The sequence below is a fragment of the Pelobates fuscus genome, chromosome 11, assembly GCF_036172605.1.
Source record: "Pelobates fuscus isolate aPelFus1 chromosome 11, aPelFus1.pri, whole genome shotgun sequence".
In the NCBI taxonomy this organism is placed as follows: Eukaryota; Metazoa; Chordata; class Amphibia; order Anura; family Pelobatidae; genus Pelobates; species Pelobates fuscus.
Genome location: NC_086327.1, coordinates 49,957,121 through 49,979,492, shown reverse-complemented (window position 1 = coordinate 49,979,492; position 22,372 = coordinate 49,957,121). Strand labels below are relative to the sequence as shown.

Below are 22,372 nucleotides of genomic sequence, written 5' to 3'. Positions count from 1 at the left end.
AGGAAAATAAATCCTCAGAGAAAATTTACAGAAAAAAAAAAAAGTGGTGATAAGGGTTAAAGACCAAAGAGTATAAATGTGTCTCCTCTACTATATTTTGTCATTAGAAATGTGAGTCTGAACTCAGACTTGCACAGATTTAGAGCACAGAAGATCTGATATACACTTTAAGGGGACTTCAAGAATTTTTTTAGTTATCTAATCTTTCTCATCTTCTCTTTTAGAAAATATTTAAATATATAACCAATAAATAATAATTGTTTTGTTTTGAAAGAACTTTTTTTCTATCAGACTTTTGAATTTTTTTATTTATCATAAAGAAGAAAATATTTATAATTTTATTTATTTTAATATTCCTGGTGAAGATGATGAAAGCAGGGGGTATACCACTTGTTCAGTCCCCTTTATTAAGATGGTGCTTGCTTTTGGCCTTTATTCTCCGATTTTCTAGAACAGGGCTTGCAAGTCCTCTTAGAGACACAAACCCACTTTTGCAATTCTCTGACCAAGTGCGACTTAGATACCTGTATGCAGATAATGAACACACACATTTGCATCTGCAGATCTCTCCTGAAGGAAAGGTTAGCGGCACAAGAGAAAAGAACGTATACAGTAAGTATATCATGGATGTCAACTTTTCTTTCTTAATTTGAATTAGATATATTCTTCTTTATAAATTGGAGGAGTTCAACCTTCATCGTCCACCTGTTGTTGGTACGCATTACCCTTAATTCCCTACCAGTCTACCAGTATTTATTTATTTTATTACTGGTATTTATAAAGCGCCAACAGATTTGTGAAGAACATCTACCACTGATTTATTTTTACTTATTTTTTGTATATGACCATAATATATATATATATGTATACACATATATGGTCACAGTTCTAATTTTGCTCTTTGTCTGATATAGAACCATATCTTTTTAATTAATGGATAAGCAATTAAATAAATGAAAAAATCTTTTATTTCCCAATTGCAATAGTTAAAAAAAAGTTGTCTATTAAATTTTTTTTTCTAGTATGCATTATGAAGAATGCATTATTTTGCATATATATATATATATATATATATATATATATATATATATATATATATATATATATATATATATATATTTGCGCGTCATGTTAATCCAATACAGAAAAATGTATACTGACATACTACATTACCTGTTTATAATAGAAAAATATGTTTTTAAAATAATTGGATATATTAGTTAGAAAGTTCATCCCTTGTCAGAAAGTCATCTTTCTGAAAATCTTTCTTTCCTAACAGCAGACTGGGGGAAGTTAATCGTTGTTGCACTTTTCATTTCCTGCCATGTTCAGACATTAGGTAACAGCTTCATTGCTCAAAACTGTGTAAAACGCTGTAAAGTAACATATTATTATCAAAGTTTGTATATGTGATACAAAATATTACCATGAACCGATAGAAATATATAAAAGATATAATTCCCTTAAAGTTGTAAAATACAATTAAGAAGGAAAAAATAATAATATTTAAATTAAAGGGGCATTTCAAACACCATATCAAAGTATGTTTCTTTTATAGATTAGGGTGCAAGAAGGTCCCCTGTATCTATCTTTTATAACTAAAGTCATTTGCAAAATCAATAGCTAAAGGCTAATGTTTTCACTCAAATATATAAATGGGAATTCTGGGAGTTGTAGTTCATCTGTCAGCATTCTACAATAAAAAAAAAAAAAGCTAACAATTAAACTACAGTTCCCTATAACCATAATGTTCTGCCATGGATCTATGGGATAAGCTTACAAATTCTTGAGATGAGAAGGAAATAAAAAAATTAATAGAAAATGTTTTTGCATTCAAAGATCATGCAATGTATGAGTTTAAGTTAGATTGTGTATTTATAAAGTGCCAATCTAAGACTCATAAACAATGATGGTGTGTATTTATGATACCAGCATGCATTATCAGCAAGAAGTCTCTAAAATTACATCAGAAAACATTACATAATACAGTCGTGCAGTTAGTGAAACAGGTCAGCAGGATAAGTTAAAGAATAGCTAAAGATCAAAGAAACTAAGCCCACATATCAAGTTTAACAATATAACAAGGTGAAGTATAGGAAGTTATGTTATGCTGATAATGACTGTGCAGAAATTGGATACTTCAGTATATAGCTTTTTCTATTCATGTGCCATAATCCACAGGAATAATAAAAAGAATATCAGAGATTAGTGAACTATAACTTACATCATCCAAGTTGACTGACACTTACGAGACTTGTAAGGGAACAGATCCAGAGCAGGATTATCCATAAGGCTCTAACTTGACAGAAAGAGAGGGCACTGGGTGAAAGGCTGTGTTTAGAGAAAACAAAATTATTTTTAACATGCTTTGTCGATTTTATGTGTTAAAAGTCATGGATATATTTGCCTGACATTGGTTCCAGAGGTGGCTAAACAGGCAGCTGTGTGGACCTCTTCAGCCATTACCCTTTCTGATCTGTGCCAAAAGCACATCATTTTGTTACGAAACCTTTAGTCCTTTGGGCACCCCAATTTTAACTAGATGTGATTTATCATTTCAGGGCTCTTTAAAGCTTACCTTACAACGGTAAAATACAAAACCATTTTTTGCTCAAAGTTCTAAACCACTGTTGGCTTTTTCTTTGTGGAACAGCAGCTGTTTTTGTTCTAAATTTAACATGTCATAGGAATTGTTAACATATAGATTTGAAAAGACTGATAATAACATATCGTTATTTATGTTATCAATAATTACATTATATTATTATAGGTCTGCTGGAGATCAAGGCAGTAAAGCCAAGTATTTTGGTTATCCGTGGAACGCATAGTACCATGTATCTCTGCATGAACTCAAAGCACCATTTGTATGGTTCGGTAAGTATTTCTAAACTACAGTTAACTAATGGTCTTTCCCTGGCAAAACCTTTCTAGCTGCAGTGGTAATGTGGAATTTTCACTTTCGCATAACCAATTCTGTCCAACGTGGATGCTGATGATTGGCTTGACAGCAAAGGTGGAAAACTAGCTCAGTAAATCACTGTCTTTTAATTTGGATGGAATTGATATTGATAAAGCCAAAGCGTAAACTCCACATTACCGCTGCAGTTGAATATAAAGTGGGATGTGGTGCAACAGAGAGCAAAAAAACTATTTCATCAAAAACATTACACTGAGATTTATTAATTATGGTGCTTATAGTATCTTGAAGCATTGAAAGTACCAAATATTGTATATCAATTTCTCATGACTGCTATAAGAAATGTCAAACTGCAGCATAAAAGTTGACTTAATTATTGGTATTATACTGACTTAATAAACAGTTTAGCAGTATGCATCTTTTAGATTAATTTTTTAGGGTTAGGACAGGGTTAAAAAAAGAAAAAAGTTACCTGTGCTCTTTCCCAAATCCATATGTAGATTTAAACAAATGGAGGTTATTTAGTTATTCCAATGGCCATTAGATGGAATGCCCACCTGCCAAGTCAAGACAAACCTCTAAGGTGGGTCCTACACGAACCATTCACCTTGAGCTTCTGGTAAAGATATCTCTAATGAGACAGAGAGGGGTATTTTTTTTATACTCCCCTACCTACTTTTTAACCCTTAATAGGGCACACATGGGATGGTCAGCAGTATTGTAACATAGCTGTGTGATACAAAAGTGAATACAAATACAAAAAATCAAGGATTTGGGAAAGAGCGCAGGTAACTTTTTTCTTTGATTTTTACTGTATGTATTGCGGCTGATGTGTACAATGGTCGTTGCTGCTGCCCAGTTTGAGCGCAGGATTGTTTTTTTGTATTAGGACTGGGTTAGGGTTAAGGTTTGACTTTTCGTGAGAATGGTGGAAGTTAAAAAACTCCCAAGCAGTAGCTGTTATTTGTAGCCAATAATACAATATCTCTTCAGATTAAGTTGTTGGGAAAGGATTTGGGTAAACCGCATCACACATTATCTGTCTTCTCTGGTCCTTTCCCGTCATGCACTGAGCTAATGAAAATGGCAGAATTAAAATGGCAGTAGATAGCAGTTGCTGCTTGGCAACCTTTCACCCAACCCACTAATCATGTATGTCCTGGCGCCACCCAGAAATAAGGGACCACAATATTGAAAAGTATCAGTCAGACTGTGCATTACAGAGAATAAGCCATGGATGAAGTAAAAGTTTAAGCTGAGCTTTTTCACTGGAGTTAACCCTTTTAGTAGTATCTAGCCATGCCAGGTTGTGGTACTCTAAAATATAAATATATAGTTAATGTACAAATGGCAATATAAGGGACGCCACAGCAGGCATACATTTATGGCAAAGATGACATGACCACTAGTAACAAAGTAAGCTTAAACCGGTCAGTCACCGGTATTCTAAACCAGCCCAGTAAAAGTTTACTCTGCTTATTGAACAAGATTTCAATGGTGGAATGGCTGCTCAGTATGCAAAGTAGACCCTTATTCTGCCCAGTATTGTAATTTGTAGAGATTCCAAATAAATCCTTCTGAGCTCCTTGGCAGACACCACAAAATCCATTCAAATAGCCTTTGTAACTATGTAACAATAGGTGCACACCCATACTGTGTGCTTACGTGCATGTTTTGCCATGTAAGGATGTAAAATATAAAGGAAAAGTTGGGTAGGCTGACGTTAAGGATAGGGGCCATCCCCGAGGCAATGCGTCTGTCCCAGAGGCAACCAAAATCCAAAGGTAATTACAAATAAAGGAAAGGATCAGCACAAGTCTAAGAACTTGATATGTGCACTGTTATAGGCCAAAACATTGCTTCTGTTCATCCAAATATCTGCCAAATATCTGCCCATATCTTAGACCTGGCTGTGCCCAGTCCTTTTCTTTACACTGAAGGATGTAAAATCTATTTTTAAATTGTCAGCTGTCCATTCAAATTACAAAGGTTTACATATCTATTCCTCCATCTAAGACTATGCATTTATTGGGCTGTTTGTAGTGATCTTTGAAACTGGTGACACTGGGAAAGCTTTGATCTGAGATCTTGTGATTGCCGATTACAATCTTTACAGGACTTAGGAAGCAGAAATTAGTCATTGCCTATGTTGTTTCCATTACGAAAATTATAATCCAGATATTTTACATGATCTTGCCTGATTTCACACCAAGAGGGAGCATGTAACCTTGGAAATTAAGTTGTTTATTCCATCAATAGCCAGCCTATATAGTCTTGAAAAAAAATTAAAATAAAACTATCCACACAAGCATTCCATAAGCAAACAAATGTTGTATGTCAGCAGAAAAAAAGTTACTTCTTTAAGAAAGGGTAATAGCTTCTTGATCCAAGGATAAATCTGACTGACATTTTTGGGTCAAGAGGTATTTTTTGTCCTAGTTTGTTGCAAAAGTGAAAGTGCTATTTGCCTTCTTTTGAATCAACAGCAAAAAACAAATGTGAGGAAGGCTGAGCTTGATGGACACATGTCTCTTTTCAGCCTATGTAACTATGTAAGTGGAGGTTAGGATAATGATTATGTGAATTGTATGGTACTGCTAGGAATCACAGAACTGTGCGTGTAAGAAAGTAGGAGTTTAATAAATGGCTACAAATGTGTACTTTGTGTTTAATACCTCTCACTAACAAGCATCTACAATTGGCTGAAAAGTTGCCACTGTGCATCCTTACTTAAAGTCACTGGTTTTGGAAGTACCACCCAAGCCCCGCATCATTCTGTGTATCATATGATGAGGCGTGCAACACTTCAAATAGCACAGGTATCATGACAAAACATGGTTCTTACATTTAAAAACAAAAACAAAACAAAAAACCTTGAAGTTACATGCATTTTAGCATCTAGAGTTACATGCATTTTAGCATCTAGATTTGGTGTAGAATATTTTAATAATTTTAATTGAAAAAAACAAATTGGGATCATGTTCAGCTTGCTAACTTTCTGTGTTAAATTCTCTTAGGCTGTTTATAACGAAAATGATTGCAACTTCCGAGAGGTGCCATTACATGACGGATACAACCTATACTTTTCAGAAAAGCATCCAGCTCACCTAAAGCTAACTCCTGTAAGAGGCAGGCAATTGGAACGATTCATTCCTTTGGAGGCCTCAAGTGAATCTACATATATGGGAGATTACTCAAGTGAACATTTTCAAAGACCAAACCTAGATATTGGGTCAGAAGATCCCCTGGGGATGATAGACACATCCAATATCTTCAGTCCAAGCTCCGATTCATAATGAAGTTAGAATCTGCTAATGGACAATCAAAATACTTCCAGCCAACAAGTTTTTGTAAAGGAAAATACTTCCAAAAGTAAACTGACAATGACATTTTTCTGCACCTAACTCCTTACACACCGGTAAGCCTTTGATGGTCACTTTGAAAGAAATATGAAGATAAAGAAGGGAATAGTGGTGGAGATAGGAAGGTATTTAATTTTGACCTGTTTATCAATTTCTACTCCAAAAATATTACTTGCACTACAAAGGACTTTAATCTTGCTTCAGGCAGGTCTATTTGAAGAAATGTTACAATGGCTTTTTTTTTTTTTTTTTTTAAATATAGCCTTGCAAATCAATCTCATGATAATAATGTATGTAGGTGTATTTATGTAGGTGTATGTTTTTGCTGTATATTAGAGTGAAAGGACAAAGTACAAAAGTATTTTGCTCTTTTTTATATCTTCTTCTATGCCAAGCCTATTTACAACTGAATATAAATTATATATTACCTCATTCCTGAAAAATAACAGAGGCTCACTCGGAAAATAATATGTACCTGAGTGCAGAACAGAAAGAGCAAGTTAAAACATAAACTAATAGCAACAATATATCTGCACATTATGGTACTGGTAACAAGATAACATTAAGGTGATGGTAATAATAAGATCAATTTAAGGTGATAGCAATAAGCCATCATCATCTGTGGGTGTATTAAATAATAACTTATTAAACAATGGAGTGTATTTTCTATCCCAATCAAACTTGAAAATGAGAGAAATCTGTGTTCACTTTTTTTAAGTGAATTTCAAATTTAAGGCCTAAATTGCCAAATAGGAAATGTTCCCATTTGTTTAAGCTCTTTGCCTTTAAACCCCTTAAGGACCAAACTTATGGAATAAAAGGGAATCATGACATGTCACACATGTCATGTGTCCTTAAGGGGTTAAAGTTGAAATTCCCTTTGAATTCAATTTGAATTCCCAACCATTTTCACTTTGGTAAATAATCCTGCAAATAAGATTTTCTTAAAATCTTAAGAGGGCAAATACATTAGAAAAATGAAATTAAATATATATTTCCAAATGATACTTTTTATAAATACTGCTTTCTCCCCATATGGAACTAGGGTGTTTAGGTTCATTCACTTGGACTTCAACCTTATCGGCAGACGTTTAGTAGACGTATTACCCAACTTGACAGTACACATCTTATTGACTTTGAAAAAGATGAAAGGTTGGGTTAAACATGCGGTGGTCATTTAAAATTCCAAAGTTGATGTATTTATCAACTGAGTTATCTTAAAACGTAGAAATATGGCACAGTTTTCCAGGCCTGCTCTAGACTAATGCCAGAGTGTAACATTGTGAATGTATTCTAAAAAATATTTTCTTACCCCACATTGTGTCACCCATTATCACTGGGAAAATAATTATATACTGTCCACTGTTCGTTAATTAAAGGAACCCTATCATCAATATTTACATGAACAGTTAGAAAAGTCAATTCCTTACTCTTTAATACATACATTACATACACTGTTTTCACTATGATACATGTTTAAATAACACAACATGCTCTAATCTTCTGCTATATAAAGTTGTTTCTTAAAAAAAAACTCTAAAGGGTAACAATGTGATTAAATCACAATGCCTGTAGCTAAGCAGTGTGTCTATTATTATATTAAAATCGTGTTGTGTCCATGGGATACAGGGACTGGTATTCAGCACCCCTAAATCAAAATTGTACTATTAATAAGTTTAGGGTTAGAAAATATTTGCGTTATAGATTTTTCCTTTATTGAAATGTTCAACAATATGGTGAAAGGTGAATTGTTTTTATAATATTGTTAATATGTATATTTTTGTATTTATTTATTTTCTTGCTTATTTATTTAATATGTTTTTTATAATATATATTTTTAAAACATTTGTATTTATTTTTGCAGCTGTATGCCCTATGTCTTTATTTATTGAAATGAAAGTATGTTATGTATTTATTGTAATTCCTTGTATTTCTTGAGGTGTGAAAATAAACTTATATTATTGTTTCATTAACTTTCATTTCCATTATGTTTTTTATGTATAAATGTTTAAAAGAGCAGTCCTGAAACCATAACAACTACAAGCCACTGCAGTGGTTGTAAGTGGTTGTAGTGCCAAGAGTTTCCCTTTGCTGTAAGTGAACAATGAGTAGTCAAAAATGTTTTCAAATTATTTGACACTTACTACAGACCACAGTGGCCTCCAGTTATGGTTTCTTTTGTGATATTTCTAAAATGGAAGATTCCTTTGCACAATATATGTACAGATTTTGTTCATATTCAGACTCTTTCGGACTACGAATTCTTTCTAAACAAGGGCAGAATTAGCAATACTAATGCAGAAGTAGGGATATCCACAAGAAAGGAGGCAAGACTGGAGTTACAGTTTGACTATTTACCATGGGATTGAGGTATGGGACTCTTGGTACCATACACACTACAGCAGGCTATAGTGGTTATGGTCACAAAGTTAGAGTGAATACTCTACTTTGTTTGGTAACCCATGTTAATGTGCATTAATACTGAATAGTATGCTTAAAGTGGAAAAAGTTTTCTTGCCACATAATGTAGCCCCATGTAGCAAAAGCGCAGCTTAATGGAAAGGGGCCTTGACAGGGCTAGGAGGCAGGCATAGGAGGAAGCATGTAGGGATTGGTGGTTTGGGGGCTAAGGGTTGGGCTATATAAATAGGCAGCCATCTTAGAAAAATCACTTTTAACTTACCTGCCTGGAGTTTGTCCCTCCCTCTCTCCCTCGAGTTTTTTAATGGTTGGGTTGTCCCGTTCTGTCACAGCGGCGAGAAAGGGAGATAGGGAGATAGGCTAGGGAGATAGGGAAACAGGCTCGCCAGTAAGATGGCTATGAAAATGGTGAATATGGTTCTTCATAAGTTTGGTAGGTTTTGAGCCCTGTCGGTGGCTCAGAACCTGGTGGGGTAAGGGTATCCGGGTATACCACTACCATGGTTAATTAAAATATTGGCACTTTAAGTATGTTCATGTTGGAATGCTGTTCTATGTTATTTATTTATATATGGGTCATTGCATTTTATATCTAACTGAAGGATATGTATGTGATGGTGGGTGTTGGTCAATTACCTTTTTCTATGTTAATTTATTATTACTATTTAATAAAGCTATGGACAATTTTGACCCATATACCCTAGTGTTGCTGTTTTATTGGGTTAGGTATGTGGGGGTTTTGTCCTGATTCTGCCTGCCCATATGGCGACTATGCACCTGTCAATACCATATACAACAATAGCAAAGACCCACGGCACACCAATTTAAGCGTAAATTTGTGTGCTGTTTGTCTTTGCTATTCTTGTAGGGATTATGGTGCCTAGAGTTCCCCTTTAATCTTCTCTTTGAAAGATCCATAGATAGTGCAGGAAGCTTTGTAGTTAAAGGTATTTTTGGCTTCTGTCAGACTTTAATCTGTTCCAATAACCAGTGCATTGAGCTAACAAAACAAAGTAGTGGTATTGTTGTGGGTTTTTATAATTTAATAAACTCAGAAACCAGTAAAACTGTATGAATAACAATGTATAACTATATCTAATCGATCACTGCTTATATACTGGATGAAGCCTTTTATTACAACTTTTTTAATATCACATGTTGTTTCCTATAACCCTATTTCCCTCTATTCTCACAATTCCATTTCCTCTGACTCCCATCGTGTGCACATTTCATTGCTTTCACACCTATCTTTTACTTCTTTCACACAAGATTTTCTCTGTAATCTCTACCAAAAGATTACACCACATGTAGATACACTGAAAAGATACATACCTCTTGCTTTTTTTTTGTTGTTCTTATTTTTTTGTAATTCGTTAATAGTTTTTTTTCCCCCAATAATAATTGTCAAAACCACCCTCCTCCCAGGGAGAAGACCTTCTCTGGGGGTATAGAGGTACATGCTTTCTAAGGGTCTTCCTATGGTACAATATGATTACAAATAGCATTATTTATATGGCGCCAATATATATGCAGCACAAACCAAAAAAAAAAAACATTTAATTCTAACAAAACATGTTTGACATATGGGAACAGTGAAGAGGGCCTTGCCCAAAAGAGCTTACAATCTAAAGGAATGAGGGACAAATATACAAAGGGGAGTAAGGCATTTGAATGTACCTGAGGACCAAAGGCAGTTCTCTAATTAGGAGATTTAGGTGGCCACCTAATGACGTGCGCTGACCGGGGCCTTGGGGTCACCTAAATCACCTTAGGGCAGAGTGAGTTGTTGGGTCCATGATCGAGGGCCCGACAGCTTGCTCCTCCAGTCTGCCCTAAGAGAACGAGCCCAACCTCCAGTCTGCAGCTCTGCTGGATGTTAGCTGCAGATTGTGAAGTGGCTCCCGATCTCAGCCAATCAAAGCGTTGCCACGGATTACTACGGCAATGCTCTGGCTTCTGGAGAACGCAAGACTTTTATCACATGGTCTGCAGCTCTGTACCTGGAGAAGCAGCAGACTGAATAAGAAGGCCAACGGATCACCAGGGAGAGAGACAGCCCAACGGACCACTAGGGAGGGTGACAGCAAACTGGACAACCATGGAAATAAACACTGGACCACCAGGGAATCGCTTAAGAAAAAAAAAGGGGGGGGGAGTTTATCCACTCTGTCACCTGTCATCCCCAACCCCTCTCTATTGCCCCCCTTCCTCACTCTGTTACTCCCCTCACTATGTTACCCCCCTCACTCTGTCACCTCCTCCCTCACTCGGTTACCCCCTTGAACCCACCTTATCCTGTTACATTCACCTTTTCTAGCACTGCCACATTCACCTCTCAGCCCTGTCACATTAAGCCCTCTAATCCTGTCACACTCATTCCGCACTGCCCTTGGGATACAAACCAGCCCTGGAAGAAAATCTATGCCAGCCCCATAAGTCATTGCACCATGTAATTATCAGGACGAACCAGTGGCCCAACACGCAAAATTAAGTAAAACACGTAAAGACAAACAGTAACAACGTATTACCGGGCCTTAGAATGGCCAGAATTAATGTAATAGAATAAACAGTCAAGAGCCGAGGTCAGGAATACAGAAAGGAACAAATACAGTAAGAACAAAACCAAAGGGTCAGGTATAGCAGAAATACAGGAAGTAAAGCCAAGCTAAGATCAAAAACCAATAAACAGAATCAGGAACACGCTCTTGGATAACCAACATGATGGAAACTACGACAGAGTACTGAACCACTGCAGGTTTGGGTTTAAATAACCCAGTAAACCCTGCTTTTGGCAGTGACGTCATTGCGGGTGGCATTATTATATATCGCCGCCTTGCAGTGTCCGGCGTCCTTCCTAACGGTGGACCAGGCCGCTGTATTAAGGACTGTGTTACGGTTGCCCTCAGGCTGGCTGGAAGTTGACCATAGAAAGGATGCTCCTAGCGCTCACCAAAGAACCATCAGCACCGTAGACACTATAAGCACTGCAGACTCCATGAACCGCCGCTGCTGGGCTAGGATCTCGCCGTCTGCTATCCACTCTGGACCTACGATCAGGCTCCAGTTTCCAGTAGGTGAACCTCTTCCTTCTGTAGAGCGAAGCAGGATCAGGAACAAGAGCTCTTACAAGAGCTCAGTGGCTAAGGGAGTATGAAGATCATAGCAATCCCTATAGTGATTATAGCTGTCCCCTACAAACATGAGTCAAGGCTGCAAGTTAGAGGGTCAAGTCATTCTGTTTAATAGGCACCAAAGAGACTTCTTTTATGGAGGTGTTACAAATAGAGGAACGCCCACAGGGTTTTGCAGAACAACCAATAAACACGTAACATACAGTAAAAACACACCCATCAATAACACACACACCCTCCCCTCTGCCTGTGATATAATTACTGAACACAATGGGTTAAAGTAATTATCACAGGCAGGAAAAATACACTTTTTATACATACACTGTAACTTTAAAAATATATGCCCAATCTCCAAATTACATATTCAGAATCAGCATACTTTAAATATAAACATAAACAAAAATCATACAAATCCCTCCAGTGGATAAAAAAGTTAGATGGAGTTTATGACCGACCGCAAGCACATTTTCCTGCCCAAAACAGTTCCAGGGATTTGGGCTGTGCGGCCGGTCAATTTTATGCAGAAAAAGACCTATTAGAATGCACGAACGAGGCCGTTCGTGCATTTAGCTTAGTATAGCAGTGAGTTCAAGCTGCCGAACGGGACTTAGTCTCTGCGGCTTCAAACTTAGTGTAGGAGAAGGTAGGGGTCAGCGGTGTTCGTCTAAATGTGTAGCCGATTTCAGTTCCATTAATTTGGCTACACATTCCGCTGACCTCATTCGAATGAACAAAGATGACCGCCACCACGTGTTGGTTTGCACGAACTGCGGCCACCCAGCGGTCGGCAATTTACCTACTGCAGGCTCCCAGCCTGGGAGGTAAATTGCCTGCACACTTCCACTTCTGGGTGGTCCGCCTGTGTGGTACATGGTTCAGTAAGCCCCATTTACTGAACCAAGTGGAAAATAGCAATGAACAAAGGATTTTAACCAAGTCTGGGGACACTGGGGACACAGGCTTAAAGGGGCAGTGTCCCAAACATGTCTGGGGACACCGTCTTAAAGGGACAGTGTCCCAATTTTCCCTATGCCCCAAAAATGTGCTTAAAGGGCACGAGTCCCATAAAAGTCCATAAGCCCCAATATGCTCACAGACTGTTCTTAAAGGGCCATACACACCAGGGCCATAGTCATGAGTAAGGAGGCTGGCAATAAGGCTTCTCCATAATACAGGGAAGCAGGGCAATTTGTCACTTAGGCATTTTGTAACAGACAGCACGGAGGGAGAGGCTCTGGGGGTAAGTGTGACCGCACCGATTAAATGCGGTCACATCGTGGTGCCGATCAGCACTGCGATAGAGTGACCGCACCGATCAAGCACCGTGACAGTAATGTCACATGTAATATGTAAGGCTATGTCTTGCCACCCCAGATGATTGAGTAATATATAAACACATATGCATACATACATATAAAGATATATATATATATATATATATATATATATACATATAAAGATATATATATATATATATATATATATATATATATATATATATATATATATATATATAACATAAATATATTAAATACATATTTATTTTTCTAATATAAAATATTGGTCCTTTCAGAGTAAAACATTTAATTATACAGTAAGCATACTCACATGCAGACACAGACAATCTCACTGAAACACACAAGCTCATTGATAAACAGCCTCATAGACAAACAATGACACATAAGCTCATTGACATAAAAAACACAAGCTCTCAGATGCACACACATAGGCTCACTGACAATCTCACTCACACACACAGACAAGCTTATTGGAATACACACAAACGTAGTACAGACAAACTCTGACATGCTCAAGCTTACAACAGACAAACTCATTGTCTCACACACACACACACACACACTCTCACTACAGAAAAGCTCACTGATACACACATGCTTCCTACAGACAAGCTCACTGACACACACAAGCTCACTACAGACAAGCTCACTGTCACACAAATGCTCACTACAGACAAGTTCACTGACACACACATGCTCCATATAAAAAAGCTCACTGACACACACATGCTCCCTACAGAAAAACATGTTGACACGTGCATGCTCCCTACAGAAAAGATCCCGAACACAAACATGGTCACTAAAGAAAAGCTCATTGATACACATGTTCCCTACAGAAAAGCTTACTGACACACACATGCTCACTACAGACAAGCTCACTGACATACACATGTTCACCATAAACAAGCTCACTGACACACACATGCTCACAACAAAAAAGCTCACTGACACACACATGCTCACAACAGACAAGCTCACTGACACACACAAGCTCACTACAGACAAGCTCACTGACACACAAATGCTCACTACAGACAAGTTCACTGACACACACATGCTCCATATAAAAAAGCTCACTGACACACCGATGCCCCCTACAGAAAAACTTGTTGACACACACATGCTCCCTACAGAAAAACGTGTTGACACGCGCATGCTCCCTACAGAAAAAATCCCGAACACAAACATGGTCACTAAAGAAAAGCTCATTGATACACATGTTCCCTACAGAAAAGCTTACTGACACACACATGCTCACTACAGACAAGCTCACTGACATACACATGTTCACCATAAACAAGCTCACTGACACACACATGCTCACCACAGAAAAGCTCACTGACACACACATGCTCACAACAGACAAGCTCACTGACACACACAAGCTCACTACAGACAAGCTCACTGTCACACAAATGCTCACTACAGACAAGTTCACTGACACACACATGCTCCATATAAAAAGCTCACTGACACACCCATGCTCCCTAACGAAAAACTTGTTGACACACACATGCTACCTACAGAAAAACTTGTTGACATGCGCATGCTCCCTACAGAAAAGCTCACTGACACAAACACGGTCACTAAAGAAAAGCTCATTGATACACATGTTCCCTACAGAAAAGCTTACTGACACACACATGCTCACAACAGACAAGCTCACTGACACACACATGCTCACTGACACACACATGCTCTCTACAAAAAAGCTCACTGACACACACACACACACATGCTTCCAACAGTTTTATATTTACCCAGGTCGCATCAGATCACTGCCCAATACCCTCTCGCTCAGGTCCCCAGCAAGTGCGGCATTCTTAGAGATACCGGCCGCTGCGGTTCCGGTTTAAATGGCAACATCACGTCATAGACGCGCACGTGTCAGAGGCCAGGTACAACCAATTACAACCTCAAGAGGGTTATTTAAACCCAAAATAGCATTTTGTCAGTGCCCTTTCATGGTTTCCACTAGTTCTTGTCAGATAGTGCGTTCTTGTTCCAGTTCTTTTTGGTATTTGACTTTGGCTTGTATTTTGACTTCCCCTTAATCTGAACTTTGGCTTGCTTCCTTGTTGTATCCCTTTCTGTGCCCCTGACCTAGGCTAGTATTTTGACCATTCTTTATTACGTTAAGTCCGGCCATTCTAAGGCCCGGTATACGGTGTCCTTGTTCATTGTGTGTTACATAGTTCTGAGTGTTGGGCCATATAGTAATCGTGACACTGCCAGGCTATACAACCATTTCCCGCAATTGTGTATAAACATATAGCATCATTGCAAATTACATTTGTTTATTGCAAATTATGCTATTACCAGAGTCAGAGAGCACACAAGGCAGTGGCATAGGGAGCAGTGCCACTGCAAGCATCTGTACAATGAATATAGAGACTAGCTCTCTGTATTTAACACTGCAAGTCCACCCTTCAATAGATCTACAGCTTCTTACATACACACAAGGCAATCCCTATTTGTTTCACTCATGTTTGAGTTTCGCTTAAGGCTTTGCAAAGTCTAGAACTGCCCCTGCTGAGGACAGAAGAGGTCATTGGCAGGATGGAGCAAAGTAGGTGGGAGACAACAGAGGAAGGTTGTATGGAATAAGGTGTTAAAGAGACAGTTGATAGGCTTCTCTAAAGAAGTTTGTTCTTGGGAATTTTTTTAACAACTGCAGAGACAGGGAGAGTCGGATGTCCCGCAGGAGGGTATCCAAAAAGAGATGGCAATGGTAGATAACTCCTGCAAGCAATAAAATGCATGTATCGATATAAAACGTTGTATCGATATATGCAAAAAAATATGCTTAATAATTTCAAATATATGGTCCACAGAGGACAAAATAGTAGCAATAGATACACAAAGGATATAAACATGTATAATATCAATTCAGTGCTTCAGACTGGGTTATTTGCCTTCCAATGCGGGCAACAGCAAGACGAGATGTGATAAAAATTAGACTTGATTGACACATGTCTCTTTTCAGCTATGTAACTATGTAACTAGGGACAGGAGCTCTGTAGAATTAGGAATAAGGGTTTGTGTTCCCACTTCTATAGTGTTTCTTTAAAAGTGTGCATGTGAAAGAACCAGTTTAAATGATCAATAAATAATCTATAAAACCTTTATAATTACAAGACAAGGTTGGGATCACTGCCACGTGTTTAATAACATTTTAATAATCCCAGGGGAAGCAACATTTTATAATTTTATTACATGACTTCATTTTTTTTTTTTTTTTGCTAGTTTCATGCTGATTAATATCTGATCTAACCACATTTTCAATAGGCTTAAAATTAAAAATGTTTTAACTATAGATTCATGTGACTGGTGAGCTCATGTTCTTTAATCTTTCTCACAAGGTATAGGCTTTAAATGGAAACCACTGCCTTACATGGAAAATGTGATCGGAAACTAGAAGTAATACCTGCACAGCACATAATCCCTTGCACTCAGCATGCATAAGCAGGAGATGAGACAGGTACACCTGATTTACAAAATTAAATAAGATGTGGTCTTTCTATACAATACTTGCATCTTTAACTCTTTCACTAATGCTATTGTTATTTTTTACATTCCTGAAGTTAATAATGTTAATAATGACAGCGACACAATGGCACAAGTCATTACCAAATATGAACAGAATATTAAAGCTTGAGTTTTGAGATATACTCTCAAACTGTAAAATTGTGGTTCACAGGTATTTAAAGGGGGGAGTAAATGGTATTATCATTTTTTTTTATTACTTTTTTTGTTTAATTCTTAAATTAATACTGTATGGCCATATCATCCACTATATACACCCCCCTCATATACACACACACACTGCACCCCCTGCACTAACACACAAACACACTACACTAACAGACAAATACACTGCACCCCCTGCACTAACACACAAACACACTACACACACTGCACAAACACACTGCACCCCCAGCACTAACAAACACACTGCAGCCACCTGCACTAACACACAAACACACTACACAAACACACTGCACCCCCTGCACTAACAAACACACTGCAGCCCCTGCACTAACACACAAACACACTACACACTGCACTAACATGCAAACACACTGCACCCCCTGCACTAACAGACAAACACAATACACACACTGCACTAACACACAAACATACTGCCCCCTGCACTAACACACAAACATACTGCACCCCCTGCACTAGCACACACACTACACACACTGTACCCCCTGCACTCACACAAACATACTGCTTAACTGCACTAACACACTACACACACAGCATCCCCTGAACTAACACACAAGCACACTGCACTAACACACAAACACACTAAACACACTCTATCCCCCTATATACACACTACAGCCCCTGCATTAACACACAGCACACACTCTATAGCCCTATATCCACACTACACCTCCTGCACTTACACACAAACACACTTCACACACTCTCTATACCCCTTATATACACACTATACCCCCGGCACTCACATACACACTCTATACCCCCTAAACATACATTACACTCCCTGCACTTTCATGCGTTATGACCCTTTATACACACACATTACACCTCCTGCATGCAAACACAGTAATTTATATCCCCTATAAATACATATTTCGCACCCCCTGTACACACTACACCACCTATGCATACATCACTGCACCTATACACATGTGCTGTACAGCTCCTATATGCATACACACACTAGAGCCCCTAAATACACTCACAAACACACAGTACAGCTCTTTACATGCACACACTACATCCACTAGGCCCACACACTCCACAGGCCCTATATAAATACACACACACATACTTTACAACCCAGAAACACAGACTGCAGTCCCTAGCCACATGCAGTACGCCACAAACAGACCCCTTTACACACAATACAACACAAAAAGTCTGTTCTACACACATGCAACCTCCAAACATATACAACACCACAGGGAACATCCCCACACATGCACAACACTTTAACAACCCTGTTCCTGTTTTGATCTCTGGTATCCCACTATTGAGGACACCAGAGACAAATCGCCAGCAAACACAGCGCATGCTTGCTCCCCAAAAGAAACAACATGGCATTTACTTCCATCTAAAAACACTGGATGCTCTGGAGAAGCGTGACATTAACATACTCATTTGGTGGTGGTGGCATGACATGCCCCCTTTCTGACCCCTAATAGGGGGCTGCTCTGCCTTTAATGGCCCGGGCTGAATTTTTGTCCCAGTCCGGCCCTGAACACAATTGTCACTTTTTATCATGCACATTTATTTGTAGCCTGTTGTCAGTGCTTATGTTTGGATCTAAATTGATAAGTGTAGATTGTTTTTATATTATTATTAATTATTATTATTATTATTATTATTATTATATGTCCAGGTGCATACAACCTTTTGAGACTATCTCAATCAGTGAGCTAAACATAAATAAAACATTGTAGTGAGTAATATACTAACAAAACTCAATACTGATTTATGCAGATTCTAAAAATGGTTTTCAAACTTGTAGCTAAATATAAATAGAATATGGTTCTGATAGAGTATCAGCATAACCAGAGACAGACCAACGTCAAGGATAAGAGAAGGTAGAATAATCGAGAACACAAAGGTCAGGGGATCCAGAGGTAAGAATAGTCAGATACAAAGCCAAGTCAAACCAGGAAAACATACTGAATACTATAATGCACTCTCAGGATACTAAGACCATGACAGGGCAGCGTAGTGATGTCAGATAATGACTTAAATAGACATAAGTTCGTAGTACTGTAGTAGGGTGGAGAACAATTGGGATAATCAGCAATGATACTAAAAGTATGTTTAGTCCACAAATATATTGAGCTATTCTGGGCTATACTGTCAATTTAACATCAGGCAGAACTAAGCACTCTACATCATAAAGACATTGTGTCAGCACACATACCCACTAATACGCACATGTGCACTCAGCATCAGCCGAATGGAGGAAGAGGATGCTAGGGAATCTGAAGGAGGAGGTGTGGCATCGACTGAGGGAAGAGGAGAGGTGCAGTGAGGGTTGAGAAGAGGTATGACAATCAGCCACCTAAACAATTTATAAAAGTGCTAATTTTGCCTTGAAATCAGCACATTAACAAACTGATATTAATAAAAGGAAAGAAAAGGAAAGTGGAGCCTAAAGTTGCAGAACCTCCTATTAGGGGGTTAACCCTGGTAAGTGTTCAAGAAAGGAAGAGATGGGGGATACAACAGAGAACAGAAAGGAATAAAGCACTGGACAGTACAAGATCCTAAATCCCAAATCCAATATACATAAAACTTAAAAAAAAAATTTTTATTCAGTTAATTACAACATTGACAATCTTGTGCAATGTGCACAACTTTTGAAAAGCGACATTTAGTGTCATCTTGTGGGAAGGGATGGTATGGTGAAAGAAAGGGTTGCAGCATAGGTGCCAGTAACATAGCAAGACTTTGTTGGTCTGCTGCTTCAACTGGAGAGGACTGGGTATCTATGTTTTGGGTACTATGGGTCAGTATTAGGTGGTTTCAGTCCACGTCTCAACTCGGGAGATGGTTGGGTTGCCAGACTATGGCCCAAATTGGTTCGGCGTGCGTCCTTTAATGCGCTTAATGTGGTTTGAGCTGGTTTGTTGTCTCGAGGTGCTGAGTTTGTCAACTCTGTGTTTGGATCGGGTTTGCATGTCCTTATGTGTGCCCTGTAGCAGCAGAGCGTGCTCATGAGTGTCTCTCTGTTCCCTCGCTTGGGCAGCAGTGGTGTCCTCTGTGGGAGCTTCTCGTCGGTCGTCGGCCGGTCCTAGTGCTTGCATTAGGGACTCTGGGTCGTCTGCAGACGTTAGTGTAATGGTCTCCTCTCCGCTGTCTACCAAGAGGGATCCCTCTATTCCCCAGCGGTATTTCACGGAGTGGTCTCTTGGGCGTCTAGCCACTGGGGCCAGTTTCCTCTTTTCCACCAGGACCAAGAATGGTATGTCTGCATATATGGCTACTGCATGGCCCCTGCATTGTATGGACCCCATCTCTTGTGAGCGGTTCAGGATCGCAGACCTCACTGCAACGTCCCTTGTCACCGCAATAACATCTCTAGATGCGCCGTTTGGCGCCGCGGCTGACTTCCGCACTCTAAACGCTGATTTTATCATGGGATGCTCAGGGGTGTCTGTCATGTCCATGTTGGTAAGTAACTCTTTTAAGTACTTGGACAATGTCTCTGTTGATACCTGTTCTGGTATGCCCCTAAAGCGGATATTTTTCTTTCTATGTCTTGACTCCAAAGTGGTCACTACTCTGTGAAGGTGCTGAACCTGAGTGACCAGCCCCTCCACTTTGACATCTGTGGCTTGCATATGTTTGGTCCTGTGGGTACCCCTCCCCTCCAGCTCCTTTACCTTTTTATGGACCTCTCCGATTTCAGCCTGTGCTATTTGGAGGTCCTTCTGCCAGACCCTCCAGAGGTCAATTAGGATTGAGTCGTTGTCCCGGAGGTGGGAGTCGTTGTCCCGGAGCGGGGGGAGGTGGGAGGGTATCCCTCTTTTATTGAGGCCTCTGATAGCTCCCGATCACCTCGTGGCTCCGGCGCCATTTTGGGCTGCTGTTGCGGTCGCGGTCTCGCAAATGAGAGTCTAATGTCCGGCTGATGAGGAGCCTCTGGTTGGCGATTTTTCTTGTTATTTCGCCCCATTTGCTCAGTGAGTGGGGGGTATTGTTCCGGTGCGGTATTGCTTCTGGAAAACGGCTTTATTTCTCGGATTTCCCTTGGGCCCGGACGGAGCTTGGGGAATAGACGTCTGTCTCGAGTCTCTCCAGCTTTAATCTCTAAAATTTAACATTGAATGGGTCAGATAAAAAGTCCATATGATGGACTAAATTGAACAAGACTAACTACAAACAAAACAAGAAGAAATAAAAAGAAAATAAAGAAAGAAATAACGACAGAAATAATTAATAGCCCACTAAAACAGGTGTAGGCTTCATACGCTCTCGTGAAGACATGAGATACACAATATCTGGGTAGAGGTGTCAGATCACTATAATAGTATGGTGCAGAAATTGGTGAAAAAGCACACTCTTTAAACTAGCAAATAAATGTAGACTGCTGTTTGATTAGTCCTGCAAGTGTAAAATACGAAGGTAAAATATGGCTTACAAAGCAGAATGATCGCAATGTCACTGACTGTATATATCACTTTATCACAAAATGACAATAAGGGGACACTCTGTTAAACCCGAAAACACTTCAGGAGTGTTTTTACAGAGATTCCATGGAGACTATCTTTATGTTCTAGCATGTTAAGGCCACCAGAATGACCTGATTAAAACCATTTGAAATTGCATAGAACCCCCCCCCCCCCCCCCCCAAAAAAAAAGAACACCATTGCATATATAAAATATTACCCCTTCTATAAAATCCCAGAGCAATCCTCAATCAGTAATGGATCTGAGAAAGGGAGTAGGCAGAACAGAGGTATATAGATTTCTTTTTTTAAATATAATTTTACTTTTTATCTGGCTGAGCAGCCATGTTGGGTCAAACTTGACTGTTATCTGACCAACTTTTGCTCAACCCAACCTGTCTGCTGAAATGTAAAAAAAATATATATAGTTTTAATGTTTAAATTATACAGACTTTTACAAATATTATTATGTTTCTTTAAATGTAATAAACATTTTAAAAACAAGAAATGAAAATGTGATGAGAGTTGTTCTTTAAGAGCAGACCACACATTCTGAAACATTCTCAGGGGTGAGAATTCAAAGGTGACTTCAAAGAGAATTTCAAATTCAAGGTCAAATAGCCAAAACATGAAACATGCTCTAATAAGTGAGCTATGTTTCCAGTTCCGCTACTCTGGCCACAAATTTTAAATTTATTTGGAATTTTAAATAACCTTGTCTGAGCATGTACTCAATTTTCTTAGCTCAGCATGAGCAAGTCTAATGGTGCACTCACTCAGTGCTGATTGGAGACATTAGAGTCCTGAGATGCAGAACACCAGGAAACAAACCAAGGGTACTGGGACAGAACCCCAAATTTGGGAACATCCTGCTAAATCCAGGACAATTGGGAGGGATGTAATTCTGAAAATATTCCTAGCCCTTATCCAGTTCCTGAACCAGGTCCTGCTCTCAACCTGTATTTTGTTTGCTTCCTTTGTCCATTTTTTCCTCAACATCATGCTTCTGATTTCATTTCAGCTTGAATACCTCTAAATAATTAATATTAAAGGACCACTATAGACACCAAGACCA

The 22,372-nt window shown here is 38.8% G+C and overlaps 1 protein-coding gene across 1 annotated transcript; it reads left to right on the top strand.

Moving 5' to 3' along the window:
• Positions 1-308: 308 nt before the first annotated feature.
• On the top strand, positions 309-7,045 carry LOC134577158 (fibroblast growth factor 21-like). Its single transcript, XM_063435828.1, has 3 exons — positions 309-612; positions 2,771-2,874; positions 5,935-7,045. Exons 1-3 carry the CDS (start codon positions 366-368, stop codon positions 6,211-6,213), a joined length of 630 nt encoding a protein of 209 aa, XP_063291898.1. The 5' UTR covers positions 309-365; the 3' UTR covers positions 6,214-7,045.
• The last annotated feature ends 15,327 nt before the right edge of the window (positions 7,046-22,372 follow it).